Raw genomic sequence first — 22,006 nt, 5'->3', positions numbered from 1 at the left:
GAAATTTACATGTGTTTTTAGTGAAACACCCGTGTTTCTATTTTCCTCTTTGGAAAGGGCACAGTTCTGCTCAGGGTAGGCTGGTGTGATGTTGTCTCTTTGCGCTGAAAATGCACAAGTCCTGCTACTGAAGACTGTTTCAGCTGAGTGTGTTACATTGGGAAGATAATGGGCGTATTTCAGTAGTTCTCTTTAATTTATTCCCATTATGGTGACTGTGGCTTCAGAGCTTTTCAGGAAGGGCTGACTCTTTCCTCCATTTTTATAAACCACAACTTTGCTTTCGAGAAACTTGTGGGCACTTAGGTACATTTTGTAACCAGTCAGTAGCTCATTATTAAATAGGATTGGTACTTTGTACTTAGACCAGTTTCACCAATCAAAAGTCCTTGGTTAAAAGGGCCATGGGAGGTGGAAAATAGCTTTTTTTTTAATTGAAACTTGAGAAGTGGTAGAGACATATTTCATCATGCTCTGTCAAACGCACCGGGCTTCCCATTCACGGCACCCCAACAGCTTCTAGGTGGCTTTTCCTTTGAGCCACAGCAGACACCAAAACCACCCGAGGAACTATTTCCTTGGTGCTCCCAAAGAAGATTCTGTCAAGAATGGGGAAGGATATGAAATTTTACCCTGCCTGACTGCTATTGCCTCTCCCCCCACCCCAGGGGCTTCGGAATGTGGGAAAAAGACACAGAATTCCCAGCCAGCGTCAAAGCACTGCTCGCCAACCACGTCAGCGCCAGTCCTCAGGAGTCACAGTATTTTCTGTCCCGAATTCTCAATGTCTCCTTTCCCAAAAGGTGCTGTGTGATGTAGTACAGGAGAGAATCCCAAACCTTTTAAGACGCAAATCTTTTCTCATAAGTAAAAACCATCTCTGTCTTACAAGTGGGGATAAGATAAAGACACTAGCACATCCATGTTCATTGCTGCACTCCCCACAATAGCCACGTTATGGAAACAGCTCAGATGCCCTACAAAGGCTGAGTGGGTCAAGTAGATGTGGTATACACATAACAATGGAAAGAATAGGATGTTGTTTTTAGGGAAATGAATGGTCCTAGAAAGAATTATGCCCGGTGAAATAAGTCAGACTCAGAGAAACAAACAGTGCATGTTTTCTCTCATATGTGGAAGCTAGATCTAAAATACAACCATATGTGATAACATATACAAGGTTTTATGCATATAGACAGAAACTGACTAAAGGATGGTCTACTTATGGGAAGATGTTGATGGTGTAACTCCTCTGAACAACTAACCAACTGTTTAACAAAATGAATACCAGGAAGTGATACTCATAAATGGAGGGAGGAAGGGTGAGCAAATATAGTCATTTTAATCAATGAACATTATGTAAAAATTCAACTATGTAATTAGAAGGGAGGGAAAACAATGGAAGGGGTGTATAAGGTGCATTCTACTCACAATCTGGGTTATGGAACTGTAACCTCTTTGAATAGTTACTTAAAAGAGAATTTTAGTTATTAGCAGAAAAATGTAATCTCTGCCTTCCAAGGCCATTTGACCTACAGGTACTCTCCAGAAGAGTCTAGAACAGAGCCACTTGTTCAATAGATGGGAGAGAGTATGAGGAACCCAGAGAGAACAGCCTCCTGACACACAGACACAGACGCGTCTCGACCAGGAGGGGGATGGTTAATTCATTAGGCACACAGATACCCAAGAGCCCAGGTTGTCCTGAAGCCCAAGTTGAGAAAGATTGCTATTCTGAAAGTCTTGTTGTTTCCTTTGATTAAAAAAAAAATATTCTCAGGGGCTGGGAAGGTGGCTCAGTGGTAGAGTGCTTGCCTTGCATGCCTGAGGCCCTGGGTTCAATTCCTCAGCACCACATAAGCAAAAAAGAAAAAAGCTGGAAGTGGCACTGTGGCTCAGGTGGTAGAGCACTAGCCTTGAGCTGAAGCGCTGAGGGACAGCGCCCAGGCCCAGAGTTCAGGCCCCATGACCGGACCCCCCCCCAAAAAAAATTCTCTCTCTCTCTCTCCCCTTCTCCTGCCTCCCCCTACATGGATTGCCAGACTGGGAGCTGACACAAGCCTTTTGTTCATAGCTGGCACCACTCTACCACTTGAGCTCCACCTCCATTTTCAGGTGGTTTTTTTTTTTTTTTTTGCTGGTCTATTGAAGATGCATTTCTTAGATTTATCTGCCCAGTCTGGCTTTGAACCATGAACCTCAGATTTCAGTCTCTTGAGTAGCTAGGATTATAGGTGGAAGCTGCTGGTGCCCAAGTTCAAAAATGTTGTAAATTAAAAATGGGAAATAGAATACCAGAAATTCTCTGAAAGGTGATCTCAGTGAACCAGTTTGTGCAAGATTATGCAACGTATGTATGCTAATATTCTAATATTTTTTTGACACAGTGTTGGCATGATGTTTTATAAAATAATTAAATTTCTAAAATAAATTTTTTGATCCTTTACAAAAATAGTAACTTAGAAAAGCAGGAAAAAAATTAACCTGGAAAGCAAGAGGAGATATTTTATAATAAAGCTCATATCTACATTCGTTTGCTTTCAAAAAAAATTGGACAGCCAGGCACTAGTGGCTCATACCCATCCTTCCTAGCTACTCGGGAGGCTGAGATTGGAGGATCATCTCATCTCCAGTTCATTTTGGAAGGGGAGCTGTGGCACACGTGCTAAAGTGCTAGCCCTGAGCAACAAAGCTCAAAGAAAGTGCCTAGGCCCTGAGGTCAAGCTCCCAAGTCCAACACACACACACACACACACACACTCACACATAACACATACACCACACACACACACACACTCACACATAACACATACACCACACACACACACACACTCACACATAACACATACACCACACACACACACACACACTCACACATAACACATACACCACACACACACACACTCACACATAACACATACACCACACACACACACACACACTCACACATAACACATACACCACACACACACACACACACAGTTGGACAGTGTCTTAGTGAGCTAGCTGTGAACTGTACCAACTTCTTCCCTCCACTGTCAGACGTGAACCTGGTTGTGTGGGATGTAAATACATTCATTCACCCATTTCCCGCCTCCCTCACATTCTTTCCCAGAGATGAGACAAGAGCAAAATGCCTTCTCCTAAGCCACATTTCCAGCACAGTTGCCTTTCTCAGACCTTCCATTTCTCCTGTCATAGGCTTCACCTCCACCCACTGTTTCAAGACTTGTGTTTTGCGGCCACTTAGGCATATTACAGCTCACCAAGTTTGTGTCCATTTGGGACTGTAAATAGTAAACAAATGTCCAGCTGAGGAAAACCCAGGAACACAGACACAACAGTGTAAACCTAAGTGCTGTGTGTGTGAAAGGTTGTCTGCATGAAACAGCGTGTACACAATCGCGTAACACACGTGCTAAGCAGCTGCAGGAAGAACACGGGAGGGAAATAGGCAAATGGCACCACCCTGACCTTGGGTCAGACTTGCTCGTTTTGAATTTAGGACAAGATGAAGAAAACCTAACTAAGCAATAGATTCTTTCCTTTTGCATTTGCTGTTTCAGTAATTTCCTTTCCAAGAGCAAGGAGTATTTTCCACCCTTCCTCAACCAAAAAAACCCCAGCAAAACACAGGTCTTTTTTTTTTTTTTAAGAAAAATGGAAGATTAAGTGTAGAATAGCAATATGATTTATGAGCTTTATTTTTAAGGCCTATACATTTAGTCACATTGTTTGTCTTCACCCTGCAGCTGTCCTCCCTCTGAGTGGATATATGGTCACCATTTAATCTAGCGGCTGTTTATGACCAGGCAGACTGGATGGGGTGTGATACCACAGCCCACCGTCCACCATCCCCACTGCCCGCCCTCCCCACACCTTGAATAATTGCTGGAGATTAAATGGCAATTGTTTGGCTAACTGTGCCCTTAAATTCCCTGTCAGAGCTTAACTGATCCTTCCTCTCTTTCCCTTTCTGATTCCACAGACACCCTCAAAGGTTCATTTTCTGCTGAAGAGTCACTTTCATAGCTGGTGATTCAGATTGTCTCTAGATTTATAGGCCTCTTGCTCCAGGGTGAAAGAGGTTCTGTGCCTTCCAAATGAATGGCTACATAGGGGAGTTGTAAATAAGTTCTTCAGAGAACAATATTTTGTAATCCCAACCCCTCCCTCCTGTTCTGATGATAATGTAGAAAGCCTGCGCTGTGAAATATCTACCGGTTCAGTAATGGAGAATTTCATGTACCTGATTTATACACGTTACCTTGGTTGCCCTTCCTGTGGCTTTGTAAAGTATTTAAAAAGGATTAAAGACCTTATCTTGCCACCAAGAGAAGCAGTTGGTACCCTAAGAGATGAACAGATTGTAGCCTGCCCTCCCAGAGCAGGTCTATGGCCTCCTGAGCAGACTAAACAGTGGGCAGCCTGGAAGAACAGAGAATGGCCATGCAGAGAGGGAGGTGCTGGGCAGCGGTGCCTTCTCTGGTGGGCTGCTGGAGGAGCGCGGGCTCCTGGGGAGGCAGATTAGATAGCCAGCCTCACACCTGGAGCAGGGAACTGGGTGCTGGCCAGAGCCTAGACACCAAGGGAATGGAGGCAGAGAACCGGAGCTTGGGTGCTATTTTGAGGTGCACCTGGGAAGTTGTGGTATTGGGTCTGGGACAGAAGGGTCGAGGACAGTGCAGAGGACTGTGGAGTAATAAGAACGATGCTCGTGGAGACTGGTTTGGGCTGGATAGAGTGAATCGAGGGTGGAGACAGTTGGTATGTGAATATCCATGTGTTGAAATATTGAATGGAGAGGTTGCATGTGGCAGGGTGCTAGATCACCCGCCTAGTGTGTAGAGTAGCTCTGGGCTAGGAAAATAATGGAAAGAAATGAGCTTTCAACATGTGCTTTTAAAGGAATTTGGAATATCATAGTCGGAAGGTAATTGAATAATCCAGATTGATGCAGATGTGTGTGCTTCACATCTCCTCCAGAGTCTGCAGGTCCACTGACCTTGTCAGCTGTTCAGAAATTGAAACTATGAAGGAATGCTCAGGTCACTACAAATCTTTGATGTCCATGGACTTCTTCCCCCCCCCCCAAAAAAAAAAACTCATTTGCCCTTCCTATAGCAATCTTGCTTCTTAGAGACATTTTTTCCCCCTGCATTTTCAAACATATGCGATCAGATGAAAGAGCTTTTAATGTTAAACTAATATGTCTTGATCTTTGACATCTACAGGCTGTGGGGTTAACTTTTCCTATGGACAGAAGAAATGGATGCAGAGAGGCCCCCAACTTAGGGAGGTTCCAGTTAGGCGTTTTGGACTTGATGAAGGGTACACATTTTTACTTTTGGTAGAGACCAGGCTTTGCATCTTGATTTTAGCCTGGTGGGAGGTAATTTAAGAGCCAGCCTCCCATCAGCCACCTGGGAACGAGCGGGGACGGCTGGTGTGCTGTGCTGCGGAGTGTTGTTCAGCTAGGATCTTCAGGAGGTGAGGTACACTCTTCACAGTATTTTCGACTTAACCATGGGTTTATCGGACTGCAACTCCCATTGTAAGTCAAAGAACACCTGTATCTTAGAAAGTTGTAGCCACTGTGTTTTGCACTTACTCAGATAGATAAGATTGCATTCTCCACCAACCTGGAGAAGTAAAATCGTATGTGTGGTGTGGGGCGGTGACTCACTTTGGGAGGGTTCGGAGAGGACTGCGCTGGTCTGGAGCAACGGAAGCTGCACTCTGGCCAGAAGAGTCGGCTATGGAGCACGTGGTGTTCTGTGATCTTGTCCTGTTCATCCTGTCCTTCAAACTTCCTCCTTAGGCTAAGCCAGACCCGGCCGTCGATGGTCCAGTGGCTTAACCAGCAGTCTCAGAGCACGCCAGGCACCAACGCCGCTGTGACTCCTCCCTCACCCCGGTCCGCGTCTTTCCCCATCTCTCCTGCTGCCTCTCTTGTGGACAAGCTTCCTGAAAGGTACGTGGCGTGGAGCAGGATGTGGATGGTGATCATGGCACACACAGAGAGAGGCTGTACACACTGACAGCAGAGAAGTGGGTGTAAGATCAGTGTGTGTATGTGAGTATAAGTGTTTAGAGACACTGCAGTGAAACCCTTTACTTGGTGCAATAATATACACTAATAAGTGTACTTGTAAAAAGCCAGTCATAATGTAGTTATAAGCCAGTCCGCCTTCTGTCCCATCCCTTCTATAAAACAGCGGAACACTTGCATAGAACCCACAATGGTATCAGTCATGTCTAGCTAACCTAATATTTAACACCGTGTAAAACAGTTGTTACACTGTCTTGAGGGTGGGAAACACGCCAGGACACCTTGGATAATCAGATGCAGTTTGGACTGGAATATTTCCACTCCAGTGTCGGTTGAATCTGCAGACGTGGAGTCCAGAGACCCGCAGCGTGGACTGCTGTGTGTGTCACGGGGGCGGGTCTCAGCCGAGTCCCACAGAACCCGCTACTTCTTCTGCGACTGTGCAGTTATCGACTTGGTTACTTTGGAAAAACGTTTTGTCGGTGCATATAGAACACCTTCTTTGTATTGAAGGAAGGCAGCCTGGGCACGGGGAACATGAACGCTTGCGGCCACTTACTGAGCAGAAGATCTGTAGAGGGCAGAGGGTGTGGCCATCAGCAGACTTACCGGCCAGGATGTGGGCGGAGGTGGTTCTGACTCCCGTGAAAGGGGGTGCTCTCTGCCCTGACGTGGGGTGCCCTTCTCCCGAGGAGTTTGCCCTGCTGCTGACACAGGCGAGGCGTGAGAAGTGGGTGGGATTCACGCTGCCAGACGTTGCAGTTTCCTTCAAGCCTTGCTTCGCCCTTCGCCCTGCAGCATTCTTAGTCGGAAGGCCCGCGCCGTGTACCCCTGCGAAGCGGAGCACAGCTCGGAGCTGTCGTTTGAAATAGGAGCCATCTTCGAGGACGGTGAGTGTGTGGGAGCTTTGTGGTGCTGTGTGGTGACACCGGGATGTGTCACATCCACAGGGGACACAGTCACGGCTGGTGGCTGTGCTGGGACGTCATCACTGCCCATCGCCTTGTGGCGATGTCCCTGCATGTGGGCACTGGTCGTGTCTGTGCTGGGGTACCCTGGGGACCGAGAGCTGCCCCCTTTGAGGCTCCCAGAGCCCCACGGTGCCGGGTTGTTGGGAAGTATTTGCTTGGACTGCTCGGAGTTGAGAAGCTAGCTCTCCTTCACAGCTTCTCTATTCTCGCTTCTCCTGAGACCCTCACGGAACCCCTCCGGCGCTCAGGTCACTGTCGCTGTCCCCACAGCGGAGCCCCACGGCCACGCGCTCCCTTCACACCCTCGCCCCACGCCCGCTACCTGTGGACTGGAGCTGGGCGTGACTCTCTGTGTGTGGGCATTGACTGGAAACATGGCGGGGGTTTTCATTTGAGTGCTTTAATGTTCACACGTGGGCCTTGAGGACCTCGGCCTGACTGCATGTTCCACACATTGCCCTGTGGTTTTGTCTGTGTGACCCCCCCCTTTCTTCCCTCCCTAGACCTGCTCATTATGAAATTCACCAGTTGCTGTGGCAACAGTGATGGGGTGTGTGGGTGGAGCTCCCCAAAAGAGTTCTGGGGAAGCGGGGTGCTGGGCTGGAGGAGGGCACGGCTGATCAGCCCCAGAATGTAGCAACCCGGGGCAGAATGGGAGCCTGGCATCCACGCAGCTTAGCTGAGGACTGTGTCTCAGTGAGTGACTTACTGCCTTAGAATAGGGGTGTGTGTGTGTGTGTGTGTGTGTGTGTGTGTGTGTGTGTGTGATTTGTGCTGCCAGCGTGAGAAAACAAGCAACAACACCACAGTGCACACAACAGAATGATACTTGGGAGAGCAATTTTGCTTTTGGAGCATTGGCAGGACCGTTCCTCTGTCCTCATGTCATCGTCCAGCCACCGCGGCCGCGCAGAGCCTGCTGGAGGCCCGTTCTACAGCAGCGCGGCGGATGGCAGAAGGAGCGCTCAGACGCGCATGTTAAAATGCTCCTGTGCAAGGAATGGGGGTAATTTTTTACTTTGTGTGACTGAACCTCTGACATCCTTGTGTAGTATTGGTGAGATAATTACCTGGGTAGAGGCGTAGCATAAAGGATGCAAGTAACAAAAGTGGACTCAATTGGCTCTTTCAGCCTGAAATGGGCTTACGTGATAATCCATTGAAATGAGCCACTCCGGGGCTGATTAACTAAAACTGTCACCAAAGATCAATGTATTCCATGCGGTCTTGGACCCTGGCTGGTGCTGGGGACAGATGGTGGCCGCAGCTCCTCCCCACACTCAGCTCCAGCGAAGGGAGCTCTCACCCCGCGCTCCTCTTCTGTAATGAGAAAGTTTCTAGAACTGGAACTTTTGTCCAAGTTCCTCAGCTCCCGTGTCTCACTGGTCAGAACTGGTTGAAATGCTCGCTTTAAACTCATTGCTGGCCAGCCCTTCGATTGGTGAGAACGCATGCCGGGGTATGGAGCCGGAGGAATGAAGTCTGTGCCTAAACCAAACCCGAGTCTGCGGGAGAAAAGGGGGCCGCTGGGAGTGTCCGCTCCCAGGGCTCAACTTCTCTAGCTCTTAGGTCCCTGGATGGCTTCCTGAAAGACAAGTAGTGACACACATGTGCGTGTGTAAGTCACATAAACACACGTGTGTCAGACTTGCCAGGTCTTACTTCATGTGGTTCTGAAGGCAAATGCCAGACCATTCATCGCCAACACTGAGATCAGACCATGGCTCCTCCCTTTCTGAGCGCCCTGGGCAGAGTTCTGGGGTTCTGTATGTACCAGGCCTTTCGTTCCAGTCTATAAGGATGTCTGCCACACTGATGTTGTGCCAGGCTGGCCTGAGGGGCTGCTGGAGCGCGCCGCTTTGAGCTGTGTGGGACCCATGGGTGGCCATTGTGCCACGATGAGCCTTACATTTTCAGCCTGTGGTGCTGGTGTCCAGCTGTGTCTAGACTTGCTAGCTGGGCAACCAGCGTGTCTCTACAGGGCCTTAGTCCCTCCCCCAAGACCCTGTCATTCACACATGCCTCGTTGCTGATCTGACAGCACTTCCCTACCCACATAGGTGGGCATTTCACTTTCTGCGCATGCTTGATCTCAGCTAGCTCCAAAGCATGCGCATGTCTACCGATGGCCGCCCTTGGATGGCTGTGGGGGGGTCTTCCCTCCTGAAGCCTGATGTGGAGCAAGACAGCAGGCAGGTCATACGACCTCAGCTTCTGTGGATCTGGGCAGGGCTCCAAGAGGCCACTATTTACAGCTCAGCCTGCAGGCTTGTCTCCAGGAACACGCCCTTTCTGAAGAGCAGCAGTGAGTCGGTGTCCCTAAAACACCCAAGGCATTTTTCCTGCGGTCACTTAGCCATTTGGAATCTCATGTGGAATTGGCATTCTCACATGATCCTGCAGTGCGACAAAGGAAACCAGCCTATGACTTTCAGTGGCCTTTGGAGAAGGCTGGAGCCAGGTCAGAGTGACCCTGAGGCTGCACTGTCGGTAGTTATGTGGTTTGGGATGTGCACCGCAGTTAGAAACCAGAGCATCTGGAAGGACGGGGCGCTCAGTGGGCCGTCCATGCTCCGTGCCCTCCCTGTGTGCCAGCCTTCACTTGACTTGAGCTTCTAGCCGCAGATTTGTTCCTGTCGTTCTGGGAGAGGGATGCCCTCATTCTTCACCAGGGAGGGCCATGTTTGTGTGGGCTCAGGGCAGCGGATGCTCCTGTCCCTGCCAGAGACCCTTTTCACTGGGCCTGGGGACCCTAGAAACTCATTTTACTGGGGGCTGTGCAGCTGACAGACCCTCTGGGCAAGGAGGAAGTGGCTGCATACCAAGGGCTGCTGGCTTGTGCGACGCAGCCACGGTTGGGGTGCAGCTGCTCCCGCAGGCTCAGGCTGTGTGTTAGCCGCACCTGGGACATGAGGCTCCCTTAGTATGGGAGCAAACATGAACCAAATTGCTCCTTCAAATATGTAGACTACTCTAAAAATTAGCTTGGTACTGTTCGGGGAAGTTGATCTCACAGCCCAGCAGTGTTGAGATCTGTTCCCAACATGGGGGGAATCTTAGAAATGTCAGATGCCAGACAGCTCTTGTGTACACCATGTGATCGTAGTTAACTCAGAAAGCAACAATCAGTACGGGTATTTGGGACATGGACTTTAACCATAAGCCGATCTCCTGGACGAGGCAACGTCAGTGGGGAGACAGGGCCTGCTGACCTCCACCAGGCCTGGTTTCAGGTCCTACGTCCCAGCTATGAGAAGACCGCTGGAGCTGAGAGCACACCCCGAACACCAGGACCGGCAGGAAGCTTGGGTTTGGCTTGAAACAGGGAATGATGTGTTAGGTGCATTCTAGAAAGTTCACCAGGCAGCTTTGCATAGTGCCTTAGAAGGGGCCAGAAATGGAAACGGGGCAGAGACAGTTCAGTGTGCGGAGAAGACAGGTGGGCGCTGTGCTGGCCAGGCCAGCTATGGATGGTCAGAGCACTGACTGGAAGTCACACGCCCCACTGGCCACGCCCACCAACCAACCACGCCCATGCGTCCCGCCCACCAGAGACCACACCCTCAACTGGCCATGCCCTCATGTCCCACCCACCCTCTGGCCACGCCCCCATGCTCCATAGTCACTGGCCATGCCCCCCATGTGTCCCGCCCACCAAAGACCACGCCCTCCACTGGCCACGCCCCCTGGGCCCTTGTCCCTCCTGGTAAAAGCAGTTTCTGTTCCTTTGCAGTGCAAACCTCCCGGGAGCCGGGCTGGCTGGAAGGGACGCTGAACGGCAAGAGGGGGCTCATTCCACAGAACTATGTCAAGCTGCTGTAGCTCCGGGCCCCTCCCCCGCCCCTCCACCGATCCCGGCACCCACCCCCCACACGCCACATCCACACTCCGGAGTCTGGGGTCACCGCTGGCACCCCAGGGCCGGGCGGCTCGGCAGAGTGGACGGTGCACTGGGCAGCCGCGTCAGGACTGGTGATTTTGAGTTATCCGGGCGCCACAGCATCGGAGGGAAGGCAGCCCTGCCGTGTCCCCGACGGGGCGGGGGTGGGGTCCCAGGCCCACGGAGGAGCCTCCCCTCTGCCCCGCCCTGGGCAGGGCGCAGGGCGCAGCCCAGCAGGCCCAGGGGGCTTTTCCAGGCCTGCTCCCCCTGACCAGCCTCCTGGGCACCTCTCGCCTATTTATAGCAGCTTCTGGTCGGTGCTCCCCACCTGTGTGCTGTTAGCCCTGTGTACAGGAAATAAAACGTTATTTACTACTAGTCTGATCTGGCCTGATGTGGAGGGGAGCATGGTGGAATTCACAAGCCTGTCACTCGGGTGATTTGGCAGCCCCTGGGTGGAAAGCCATGGTGCTCGAGTGGTATCATGCAGTCGCCGGATGGCTATCCTGTCTACCACAGGACAGGGCACCTGCTGGGGCTTGGCCCTGTCCCCACTCATGGTGGAATCCTGAGAGGCTGCTGCTGCCTCCCCCGGCCTTCCCCTCCCCAGAATGAGCAGGACTGGAGCTGGGGTGGTTCAGACATGAGCTGTCTGTGTGCCCACCAGACCTCGCGGCCAGCTTGCTCAGTAGCTCCCTCCCAACCACCAGCCTCATCGGATGAGGCTCAGCTTTAGGAGGGCAGAGGCCAGCGGCTCGGGACCCCAGACCTTCCATGCATCCCCAGGTGGCAGCCCTCTTTCCCCTCGGCATCTTGATCAGCTCGGGCTGAGCAGCCTCAGCCAGGCCTTCCCTTTATGCAGAGCTCAGTGCTGTAGGCCTCACCATGCTGCAGCCAGCCCTGTGCCAGGGGGTGGCCACGTGTCCTGAACCTGTCATCGTGCGAGAATTACCCAAGGCCCAGAGCCAGTAGCTCATGTCCAGAATCCTAGCTACTCAAGAGACTGGCATCGGAGGACTTGAGGTTCAACACCAACTACAACAGACAAATTCAAGACCAAGAAAAAGCTGTAACCAGAGGCATGGCTCAAATAGTAGTGTGCCAGCCATGAGTGAAAAAGCCAAGCACGAGCACAGTGCCCTGACTTCCAGCCTTGGTGTCCACACTTTTTTTTTAAAGAATCAGAAGGAAGGTGTGTCACCATCTCTTCTGATGTCACCTCAGGTGACAGCTTACCTCATGTGGTCTGTTACCTCATGTGGTCTGCATCGGGGTGTCAAGTCTGGAGTTCTGCTTTGAATCTGATAATTCCCCCCAAAGACTTGTGTGCAAAGGTTTGGGCTGTGGCTGCCGGTGACACTCTTTGCAGGTGGTTTGAGAGGCGCTACCTAGGTTATGTCAAGATCAGGGACCTTGTTCTCTACCGTTCTCTCTCAGTCTTGACCACAAGAGTTCACTCTGCCTCAGGTCTCTGTCAGATGGTGCCTTTCCAAAGCCCAGCCCGTGCTACAGCGAGCAGCCCTGAGACCCGAATCTGAGCAGCTTGTCCTCAGAGATTGGGCAGCACCCTGTGTTCTGAACGGTCATGTCCTGTCCTACTTGGCTGCCGAAGGGGTGTAGAAGAGAAACGTGGCTGCTGAGAAGAGCCTCCATGTTTGGCTACTTGTATGAAGTCGTGTGCAGGAACAGGCACTGGTGGACAGGCGTTGCGGGCTCGGCACTGACCGTGTCCCCAGCAGAATGCCTAACTGGTATGCCCCAGGGGACATTCGACATGCCACAAGACACGATCTGCTCATTTAAGGTACCCCGGGTTCACAGCGAGGTGTGCCATTCCCCAGTGTGCTTTACGACCATGAATGCTTGAAGTCACCAAGTCCGGCTCTTCCTGTCACCTTTGGTAGAATAAATCATCACCTACAAAAGCAATTCACTCCAGAGGTTTGGAGTTGAATAGAAGCAGAGAGTCCGGCGTGGAGTGTGCTTAATGGCTGGCATTTAGCACCTGTGCAAATACTTGAGGCAGAGTAGGAGCAGCTGGGTCAAAATCAGGTGGCTGAGAACACGAAGAGCCACAGGTGTATCAGACTACGGGAGAAACTTGCAAGTCATGCTCCTAGCAACACGTATTGTCCAGATGAGGATGGGACTGACTGGTAGGGCAGGTGGATTGGCGACTCCAAGCTTTCACCCCACCCTAGATCCATGTTCTTTTATAAAGAGCCCTCGCTGATTGCACCTGACCCGCCAGAAGCAAGCTTGATGCAACCAGAGGAATGGGAGGTGTTGGACTCCCAGTGTCTTCTCAGAGCCCTGCCTGTGCCCAGGCTGGCTAGCTGGAGGATGAGAGTCTACACGGAGCAGGGCCAGACACACGAACAAGTCCAGCTCTGCCACAGCCTGGCCAGGATCGGAAGGCCACTACGAGCCAACTCACTGACTCCCAATGGAGGAGCTAAATAACCAAATTGCGGACTGAGGCGCTAACAGCCTACTACTTGGCCACACACTTCGCTTTGCTTTGGACAGCCTTGGTGAATACTGAGATTATGGCTGAGGATGCTTTACCCAACATTAGTTGGAATGACACTGTTTTAACTGCTGAGAAAAATGCCGCCCTAACCACCAGGTGGCTTTCACTTCAAGGGCCCCGAGATGCTTTCAATCAAGTCGTTCAGTCTGTGCATCCTCGCACAGCGTATTTTTCTTAAGTATGTTAGCACTGACGTTTGCGTAAAGGGACAGCATCTTCTATTTGCAGTGAACATGCAGAAGGGAACGAGAGCCTTGTACACACAACAGGAGGTTGGTTTTACGGCTGTGGTGCTCTCAGCCGGCAGAGCAGTGCTAATGGTTCCTAAATGTGGATTCTTTGGGCCTGGGAGCACGTAAGATAAATTCTTAACATGAAATAACAGTTGAGCTGACCCAGGAGAGCTCGCCAGCGTCCACCAGAGCCAGGATTCTTTTGGGTTGCAAGTGAGGAGCTCTCGGCAAAAACCCTCTCTCTGAACAGGTGGTTTCATAAATTCTGTAAATATCAATGTGCTCTCACTTACAAATGTTTTACAAGATAGGAAAAAAAAAATCCAACCCAGTCTTTTCCTGCCCTGTGTTCATGGCTCTGCTGGGTTTTAGAGTTACAGCTGCTGTGTTCAAGAATTGACTTTGTTGATGGAAAAGTTTTCCTGCAAGCAAGTCGTTTCACTGCTCCCCTGTTAAATGACACGTGTATTTGGGTTGATGTAGTGGGAAATAAAGGTTCTGTATTTTAAAATGAACTGGCTGTCGGGCACCAGGGCCTCATGCTGTCACCCCCTAGCTACTCAGGAGGCTGAGAGCTGAGGATCGTTATTCAAAACCAACTCCCAGCAAGAAAGGCTTCTCTCCAATTCACCAGCAAAAGGTCAGAGGTGAAGCTGAACACCAGCCCTTGAGTAGAAAAGCCAAGTAAAGGCACCAGCCCGGCAGCTGGGGCACTGTTCCTCACACACCCACAAACCACGGGATGCTGGTCATGGCTAGCATTCTTTCATGTCCATGTTTCTGAGCAGAGTCAAGGGGAGAAGCTTATGGAGTGGGACTCCCAGGCTGCTGGGGGGCTGAGCACACATGGGGAAGCACTGAGGAGTCAGATGGGCATTGGGCGTGCACTCATGTGCTGCTCGGTGTGGAATGAGCCTGTGTGTGTGGACGGTGGAGGCAGTGCGTGTGTAGATGCGCTCATTAACACAGGGCTCCGCGGAGAAGTGGAATAGCAGAGTAGGCAGAAGTGAGGAGGCCCAGGCCGGCCTCCCGCGCAAGGCTCTTTCTGCACGCCAAGCCTGTGCCCCATCTGCCGTGGGCAGAAAGCAGCAGCACTGGCATGGCGCCGGTACCTGCGCACCTGCAAATGAACTGCTTCCCAAACAACCGGCGATGAAAGTAAAGGATTTATTGTGATCTGCTTACAGTCCTTTGCAAAGACAGACATGTTTTTGCATAAAGATATAAATTGCTTCATTTTAAACTAGTTTAGTGTTTCTTTTTTAATTATATGAAGAAGTTTTGGTGAATTATGAATTGTACCAAACCAAGGTATTTTCCTTTTTTTTTTTTAAAGAGCAATATGGTACAAAAATAAGAGCAGACAGACAGGTTTGGACTGGGACAGGCATTGAACAGTGAAATTTCAAATATGGCTTTGCTGTTTCATCAAGCAAAGTTGCCGAGACACACACATGAAGAACCAGTCACTTCCTTAATGCCAGGAACGGACGCAGACGGCCTCCATCTCGAACCCGGTGACGCAGAAATCCCAATTTCATAAACATCTGAACTCGAAGCTGCTTTCCTGGCCGTTTCTGTCTTCCAGAGCCTCTCGGTCTGCAGATGGTGGGTCTGTGGCTTCCGATCGTAGTTTTCAAATAGCTGTGCTGGAAGTGGACTGCGCGGAAAGATCTGCCTAGAAACTAAAATCGGGAAAGTTGCAAATTATGTCAGAAAAGCTCCTCCCTCTGAGTGCAACTTTTCGCAGGTGTCTTTTGAAAGACAAGGTCACGTGGCTGGCAGGGGAACCCTGGAGAGTGGGGTTCCCAGACTGCTGCCTGCCCGGCCTCCAGCTTGAGCTACAGCTTTTAGCTATTGGAAAATAATGTGATTTCACTGAGCATCGGATGGTTATCACCACCGCTTTAAAAAGATTAATTTGGCCTCTATTCAAAGTAGTTCATTTAGTGCAATCACTGGGAAGTTTCCCCAAAGATACACAGCGTTGTGATTTGGGGGAGAATAGGGGGCGGGAAGAACCTCATAAATTACATCAGTGCCAAACGGATTTGTGAATTTAAAAAAAAATTAGTGCCACTGTCTTGCTTCGATCATCTGTAGTGTTTTTGTTTTTCTCCAAAACGGTTTATGTATAAAATTTCTTTTTTAAAACCTACCTTAAAAAAAAATCTAAAAACCCTCTAGTGATCTGGTCTCCTCCCCACTCCGACTAACCCAGCTAGACGTACCTCCCTGCGGCTCTGCCAGCCCACAGCGCAGGAGGCTGCCCCACCCCGCCACAGACAGACAGCAGAGCGCATGGAATTTGCTTTTCTCCCCAAAGGGGCAGGTTGGGCTTTCTGAAAATGGAAGGAGCGGAGCTTCCGGCCTCCCCCTGGGAGAGCAGATTCTGCTTCTTGTGGAAAGAGGGAGAGAGACAGAGAAGCTTCTGGAAAGCTGCAGCACTGCCCGATCTTCCGGCCCAGGGCACTGTCCAGAGACACCTGCGGGAGCCTCTGCCACCATGGGGCGCTGGGTGGTCCCCCCCTGTGGAAGTCGGGTGAGGCGGGAGCTGACATATGGGCTAGGACCTCCGTGCACCCCAAGAAGGAGACCGAGAACAAAACGAAGTACAGAAAGAAGTAGAAAGGCTTAAAGACAACCGAAGAGGTTTCAGTGTGGTTATTTACAACAGAGACTGTAAAATGGTAAGTCAGAGATGAAGCTAAAAAAGGCACAGCTTTTCCCTTTCTTAAATACACTGTAAACAGCTCATTATGCATGCAGAACATTTCACTTTACAAAAAAAAGTTTTACCTTGTTTAGACAAAGATAGTACTTAAATAGTCTCCAGCAAAATAGAATTCTTTCAAAAATACTTTCCCATTCATCCTATTAACCATTAAAGATTTTTGTTTCGTATGTGTCTCATTTACAAAAGTTCTTTATAGCTAATTTCAGGTCCTTCACGATTTATACATACAGTAATGTACAGCACAGCAAAAGACGGCAAAAAAATTATTCATAAAGCCAACACAATAGATACTAGAAATTGAAACCAAGGATTTGTCTTTAACATCTTATCCATTCTAATTAAATAATAAATGGACTGGAACCAGAGCGGCGGGTGTGGAGCCCAGGGACATGCCCAGACTGCGTCACGTGTTCTGTTATTACGCAACAGGAATCTGTATATATTTTTTTCTTTTTGTGTTTTTTTTAAATAACGAAAGAATATTAATGCCCCATATTGACTACACGTTTTATGTGCAAACCAAGGGTAAGCTTTGAAAAAGTCCATTAGTCCTTGAACCCTTTTAAAACAAGCGAACGATATCAGAAACTACATGGCATAGTTAAAACTTCCGTCTGTTAAAATATCAAAATCAGAGAGTTATTGACTAGATATGGCTTTTCATCCAGAGGAACAAGAACGTGTTTCTAAGCGTTGGGGGACGGAGAGGGAAGAACTTTGAGACTGCTCAGCTCTCCCGCATCCATGACACCACCCCCGACGTGATTTGAAACTTGAGAATCTGATAACAAGGCTGAATCAACCATCATGTTAAAAAAAAACATGATTTCTTGGCCAGGTGCCGGTAGCTCACACCTATAATCCTAGCTACTCAGGAGGCTGAGCTCTGAGGATCGAGGTTCAAAGCCAGCCCGGGCAGGAAAAGTTCTGTGAGACTCTTTTTATCTCCAAAAACCACCAAAAAGCCAGAAGTGGAGCTGTGGCTCAAGTGGTAGAGTGCAAGACTTGAGAAAACAACAACAACAAAAAGCTCAGGGCAAGCACACAGGCCCCGAGTTCAAGTCCCAGTACCGGCACACACACGAAAATGATTTCTTGGGTCCTTCATGGGTATGGAACAACACGGGGAGACTTAAGGCAAAGCTCTTCTGGTCAGACGTCTTCCTCACTTCCGGTGGAAGTAGAGTGCCCTGGCATTCCCGGACTCCACCTTGGGCAGCTGGTCGCTGATGATCTCCACCAGCATGGCCGGGAACTCCACCCTCAGCGCCTGCGACTCTCGGAAGGTGTAGAAGCAGAACTCCAGCAGGTCACTCACCAGCTGCAAGGCACAGACACAGGCAAGGGATGTGACCTGGGCCTTTGCTCCCACTGGTCCCCACACAAACGGGAGCTGGCTCGGAGCTTCCCCTGCCCCCCATCTCGAGGCCACCCCTAACCTAAGGCTACAGGAGCTGCTGATGGCCCTGCTCACTCCACAGCCATCGGAGACATTCACTGCTAGAGAACCCCGTGCCCCACGCAGGCCCTGGGCCCAACGTGCAGAGCTACTGGCTCCCAGGCCTGTTAACCGCCCATGCCTGCCCTGCCCTCTCCCTCCCGGCTTAACTCCAGGGCGCCACCTTGAGACCCTGACTAGATGGAACCCAAGCAGATCCATCCAGAGGCCTGCCTGCGTCAGCCTGTGAAAAGTTCAAGCTAGGATGGCTTCCTCCTCCACGGAGAAGAGCGGGTAACAGGTTAGCGGAGCTCCGCGTTGAGGTGGACAGCCCTGGGGCGGACACTAAACCAGCAAGAGAGAGATTCAGACAGCTGCCCAAGACAGAGGCCAGAACCTGGGAAGGTTCACAGACGAGGAACGATAGCCTAGAAAGAGAAGAAACCAAATGCCCTGGGGTCTGCCCGGCCCCTCACAGATAGTGGGGTGTGTGTGTGTGTGTGTGCGCGCGCGTGCGTGTGTGTATGTGTGTGTGGATGCTTGTGCCCTGGCTTGTGCTCACTCGGATAACAGCGTGGAGCGTGAACACAGCCTTGCTCTGGAGAAGCTCTGCTGCTCGGAGGGCAGAGGGAGCAGCAGCTGCCGACTGCGGTGTTCGTGCTGGGGCCCAGGCTCGTTCATCACCGCCACGGAAGCTCTGGCAGAGCTCGGTGCCCGGCTAGAACCAAAGCCAAGGCTGCAAAGCCCACGGAGGGCCGAGGCCCATCTTCAGGAGAGAGCTGCGTACGGGCCACCCCATTCAAGTGACAGAGCTGGAGGGCTGGCTCAAGGAGTAGAATGCCGGCTGGCAAACATGGAGTCCTCAGTTCAAATTCTAGTACTGCCAAGAAAAGTGATAGATAGTAGACCCTCCCTTTATCAAATATACTCGTAGCAACACGGGGTGTAAGAAATAGGATAAACCAAGGTACTTTCAATGCATTCAAAAGACCATAGTTACTCTCTAGCAATAGATCCCAAAGAAATACAAATAGCTGAAATTTAAATTCAACTGCAAAACACTGATTACCAAAAAGCTCAATGAGATCTGAAAGCAACGGTTAAATGAAATGCAGTATATGAATGAGATTTAGCAGCAAGCATACCAACCAAACCTAGGGAATTAACAGATCAATAATCTAACTGAAGAGATAAGAGTTAAAAAAAATCTCAATGACATTGTCAAGTGGAAGAAAATGTATGAACTTGAGGCAGGTGTTGTGGAATATGGATAAAAATAAAAGAAAACTAAAAGAACAAACTGGATTTTTGAATGCTTGCAGTTAAAAGGGAGGAGGAGGAAGAGGAGGAAGAAGAGAAGGAGGAGGCAGCAGTGGTGGTTAGTGAAGGCCTATTCAGTGAAAAGAGCAGAAAAGATCTTCACCTTAGGGTATTGTATCAACCAGTCAAAACTACAGGACAAAGAAGGAATTTAAGTATCTGTCTGAAAATAGGACCAGTCTCCATCATAATAATACCGCCATAAAGTTAACACCAGATGTCCCATGGAAACCCCGTGTCCTAGAGGAAATCGGACCAATCCCGAAAAATAACTGCCAACCAAATTCCTACTATGCCCAACAAGACTCTCATTTCAAGAAAACCAACACATGGATCTCACAATCATCAGACCAACCTTACAAAAGATGCTTACAGGAATCTCACATCCTGACCGGCAGGGAAGCAGACAGAGTATAGCTAGCACTAGAAGAGTAGGGACACAAAAGAGAAACAGAAGACAGCCACACATTGTTAATACAACAACCATTAAGTCACAAAGAAGAAAAAGACAGGAAGAACAAAGAAAATTCAAAGCAACAAGGAAAGTCAACAAAATCGAATTCTTCCTATTCCTACAGAAGTCAGATGCTAGTACATGATGTGCACACCACAGAATTGAAAGGATCGAAAGTCATATTCCAAGCAAACAGAAACCTGGAAAAAGTAGGAGTCGCTATATTTATATCTGACAAAATAGAGTTTAAGATAAAAACTGGCCGGGCACCAGTGGTTCAGGCTTGTAATCCTAGCTACTCAGGAGGCTGAGGTCAGACGATCTTGGTTTGAAGCCAGCCAGGAAAGTCCCTATGAGACTCTGATCTCCAATAAACCACTCACAAACCACAAGTGGTGCTGTGGCTCAAGTGGTAGAGCACTAGCTTTGAACACAAAGCAGCTCAGGGTCAGCACCCAGGGCCTGAGTTCAAGCCCTACAAATGACCAAAAAAAAAAAAAAAAGAAAAAAAAAAGGCAATCTATGTGAAAACATAAAAGCATATAAAGCAGTAATTCAATAAGAGACAGACTAGTCATACATCTATATGCATCTAAGTGTGGGAACACCCAATTTGGACAAACAAACAGACTTGAAGAGAGATGGAAGAGCCATAGAACTGGATTTCAACACCCCACACCCTCATAAACCAACAAATCATCCAAACACAACAATGAACAGAAAATCATCAGAGCTAAATATAGTATAGATCAAATGGACCTAAAAGACATTGACAGAATATTCCACCCAACACCTGAAGAATAGCATTCTTACCATCTGTGCATGGAACCATCTTTAAAACACACCATATAATAGACACACATCTAATCCTAATAAATTCAGGAAAGGGAGACCACGTCTTGGTATTTTCTTTTCTGCTCTCACTAGGCATGGCGGTGCACACCTGCAATCCCTGCTACTTGAGCGTAGGAGATACGGAGATCACGGCTCAGGACCTGCCTGGGCAAAACGTTACCAATGCACAGTTGAGTCTGGTGGTTTGCACCTGGAACCCCCCTCTCCAGACCCACCTAACAAACAATCTGCAAATGGTGTACTCGTACAAGGACTTGTTGGGTATATTCGCACAGGGACCTGTTGGGTGTACTCGCACAGGGACCTATTGGGTGTACTCACACAGGGACCTGTTGGGTGTACTCACACAGGGATCTGTTGGGTGTACTCGCACAGGGACCTGTTGGGTGTACTCACACAGGGATGCGTTGGGTGTACTCACATAGGGAACGTGTTGGATGTACTCACACAGGGACCCGTTGGGTGTACTCACACAGGGACGCATTGGGTGTACTCACACAGGGATGTGTTGGGTGTACTCACACAGGGACGTGTTGGGTGTACTCACACAGGGACGCGTTGGGTGTACTCACACAGGGACGCCACACAGGGACGCATTGGGTGTACTCACACAGGGACGCATTGGGTGTACTCACACAAGGACGCATTGGGTGTACTCACACAGGGATGTGTTGGGTGTACTCACACAGGGATGTGTTGGGTGTACTCACACAGGGACGCGTTGGGTGTACTCACACAGGGACGCGTTGGATGTACTCGCACAGGGATGCATTGGGTGTACTCGCACAGGGATGTGTTGGGTGTACTCACACAGGGATGTGTTGGGTGTACTCACACAGGGACGCATTGGGTGTACTCGCACAAGGACGCATTGGGTGTACTCACACAGGGACCCATTGGGTGTACTCACACAGGGATGTGTTGGGTGTACTCGCACAAGGACGCATTGGGTGTACTCACACAGGGACGCATTGGGTGTACTCGCACAGGGACACATTGGGTGTACTCGCACAGGGACACATTGGGTGTACTCACACAGGGACGCATTGGTTGTACTCACACAGGGACGCATTGGGTGTACTCACACAGGGACACATTGGGTGTACTCACACAGGGACGCATTGGGTGTACTCACACAGGGACGCATTGGGTGTACTCACACAGGGACGCATTGGGTGTACTCACACAGGGATGCATTGGGTGTACTCACACAGGGACGCATTGGGTGTACTCACACAGGGACGCTTTGGGTGTACTCACACAGGGACGTGTTGGGTGTACTCGCACAGGGACGCATTGGGTGTACTCACACAGGGACGCATTGGGTGTACTCACACAGGGACACGTTGGGTGTACTCACACAGGGACCTGTTGGGTGTACTCGCACAGGGACGCATTGGGTGTACTCACACAGGGACCTGTTGGGTGTACTCACACAGGGACACATTGGGTGTACTCACACAGGGACGCATTGGGTGTACTCACACAGGGACGCATTGGGTGTACTCGCACAGGGACGCGTTGGGTGTACTC

General features: G+C 49.9%; 2 protein-coding genes across 3 annotated transcripts in view; one reads left to right on the top strand and one right to left on the bottom strand.

Moving 5' to 3' along the window:
* Arhgap10 (Rho GTPase activating protein 10) overlaps positions 1-11,281 on the top strand; it is a 206,891-nt gene extending 195,610 nt beyond the window's left edge. The window contains exons 23-25 of the mRNA XM_013029496.1: positions 5,822-5,974; positions 6,851-6,942; positions 10,757-11,281. Coding sequence (XP_012884950.1) covers positions 5,822-5,974; positions 6,851-6,942; positions 10,757-10,845 — 334 coding nt within the window. The 3' untranslated portion in view covers positions 10,846-11,281. The remainder of the gene's footprint in view (positions 1-5,821; positions 5,975-6,850; positions 6,943-10,756) is intronic.
* A 6,168-nt stretch (positions 11,282-17,449) lies between these two features.
* The window catches only part of Nr3c2 (nuclear receptor subfamily 3, group C, member 2), a 229,836-nt gene continuing 225,279 nt past the window's right edge, over positions 17,450-22,006 (bottom strand). For both annotated transcript variants that reach the window (XM_013029492.1, XM_013029493.1), the window contains exon 8: positions 17,450-17,727. In XM_013029492.1, coding sequence (XP_012884946.1) covers positions 17,572-17,727 — 156 coding nt within the window. In that variant the 3' untranslated portion in view covers positions 17,450-17,571. The remainder of the gene's footprint in view (positions 17,728-22,006) is intronic.

Source organism: Dipodomys ordii, unplaced genomic scaffold, assembly GCF_000151885.1.
Source record: "Dipodomys ordii isolate 6190 unplaced genomic scaffold, Dord_2.0 Scaffold119, whole genome shotgun sequence".
In the NCBI taxonomy this organism is placed as follows: domain Eukaryota; kingdom Metazoa; phylum Chordata; class Mammalia; order Rodentia; family Heteromyidae; genus Dipodomys; species Dipodomys ordii.
The sequence above is the reverse complement of the archived record's forward strand: the minus strand, read 5'-3'. Positions and strand labels throughout refer to the sequence as shown.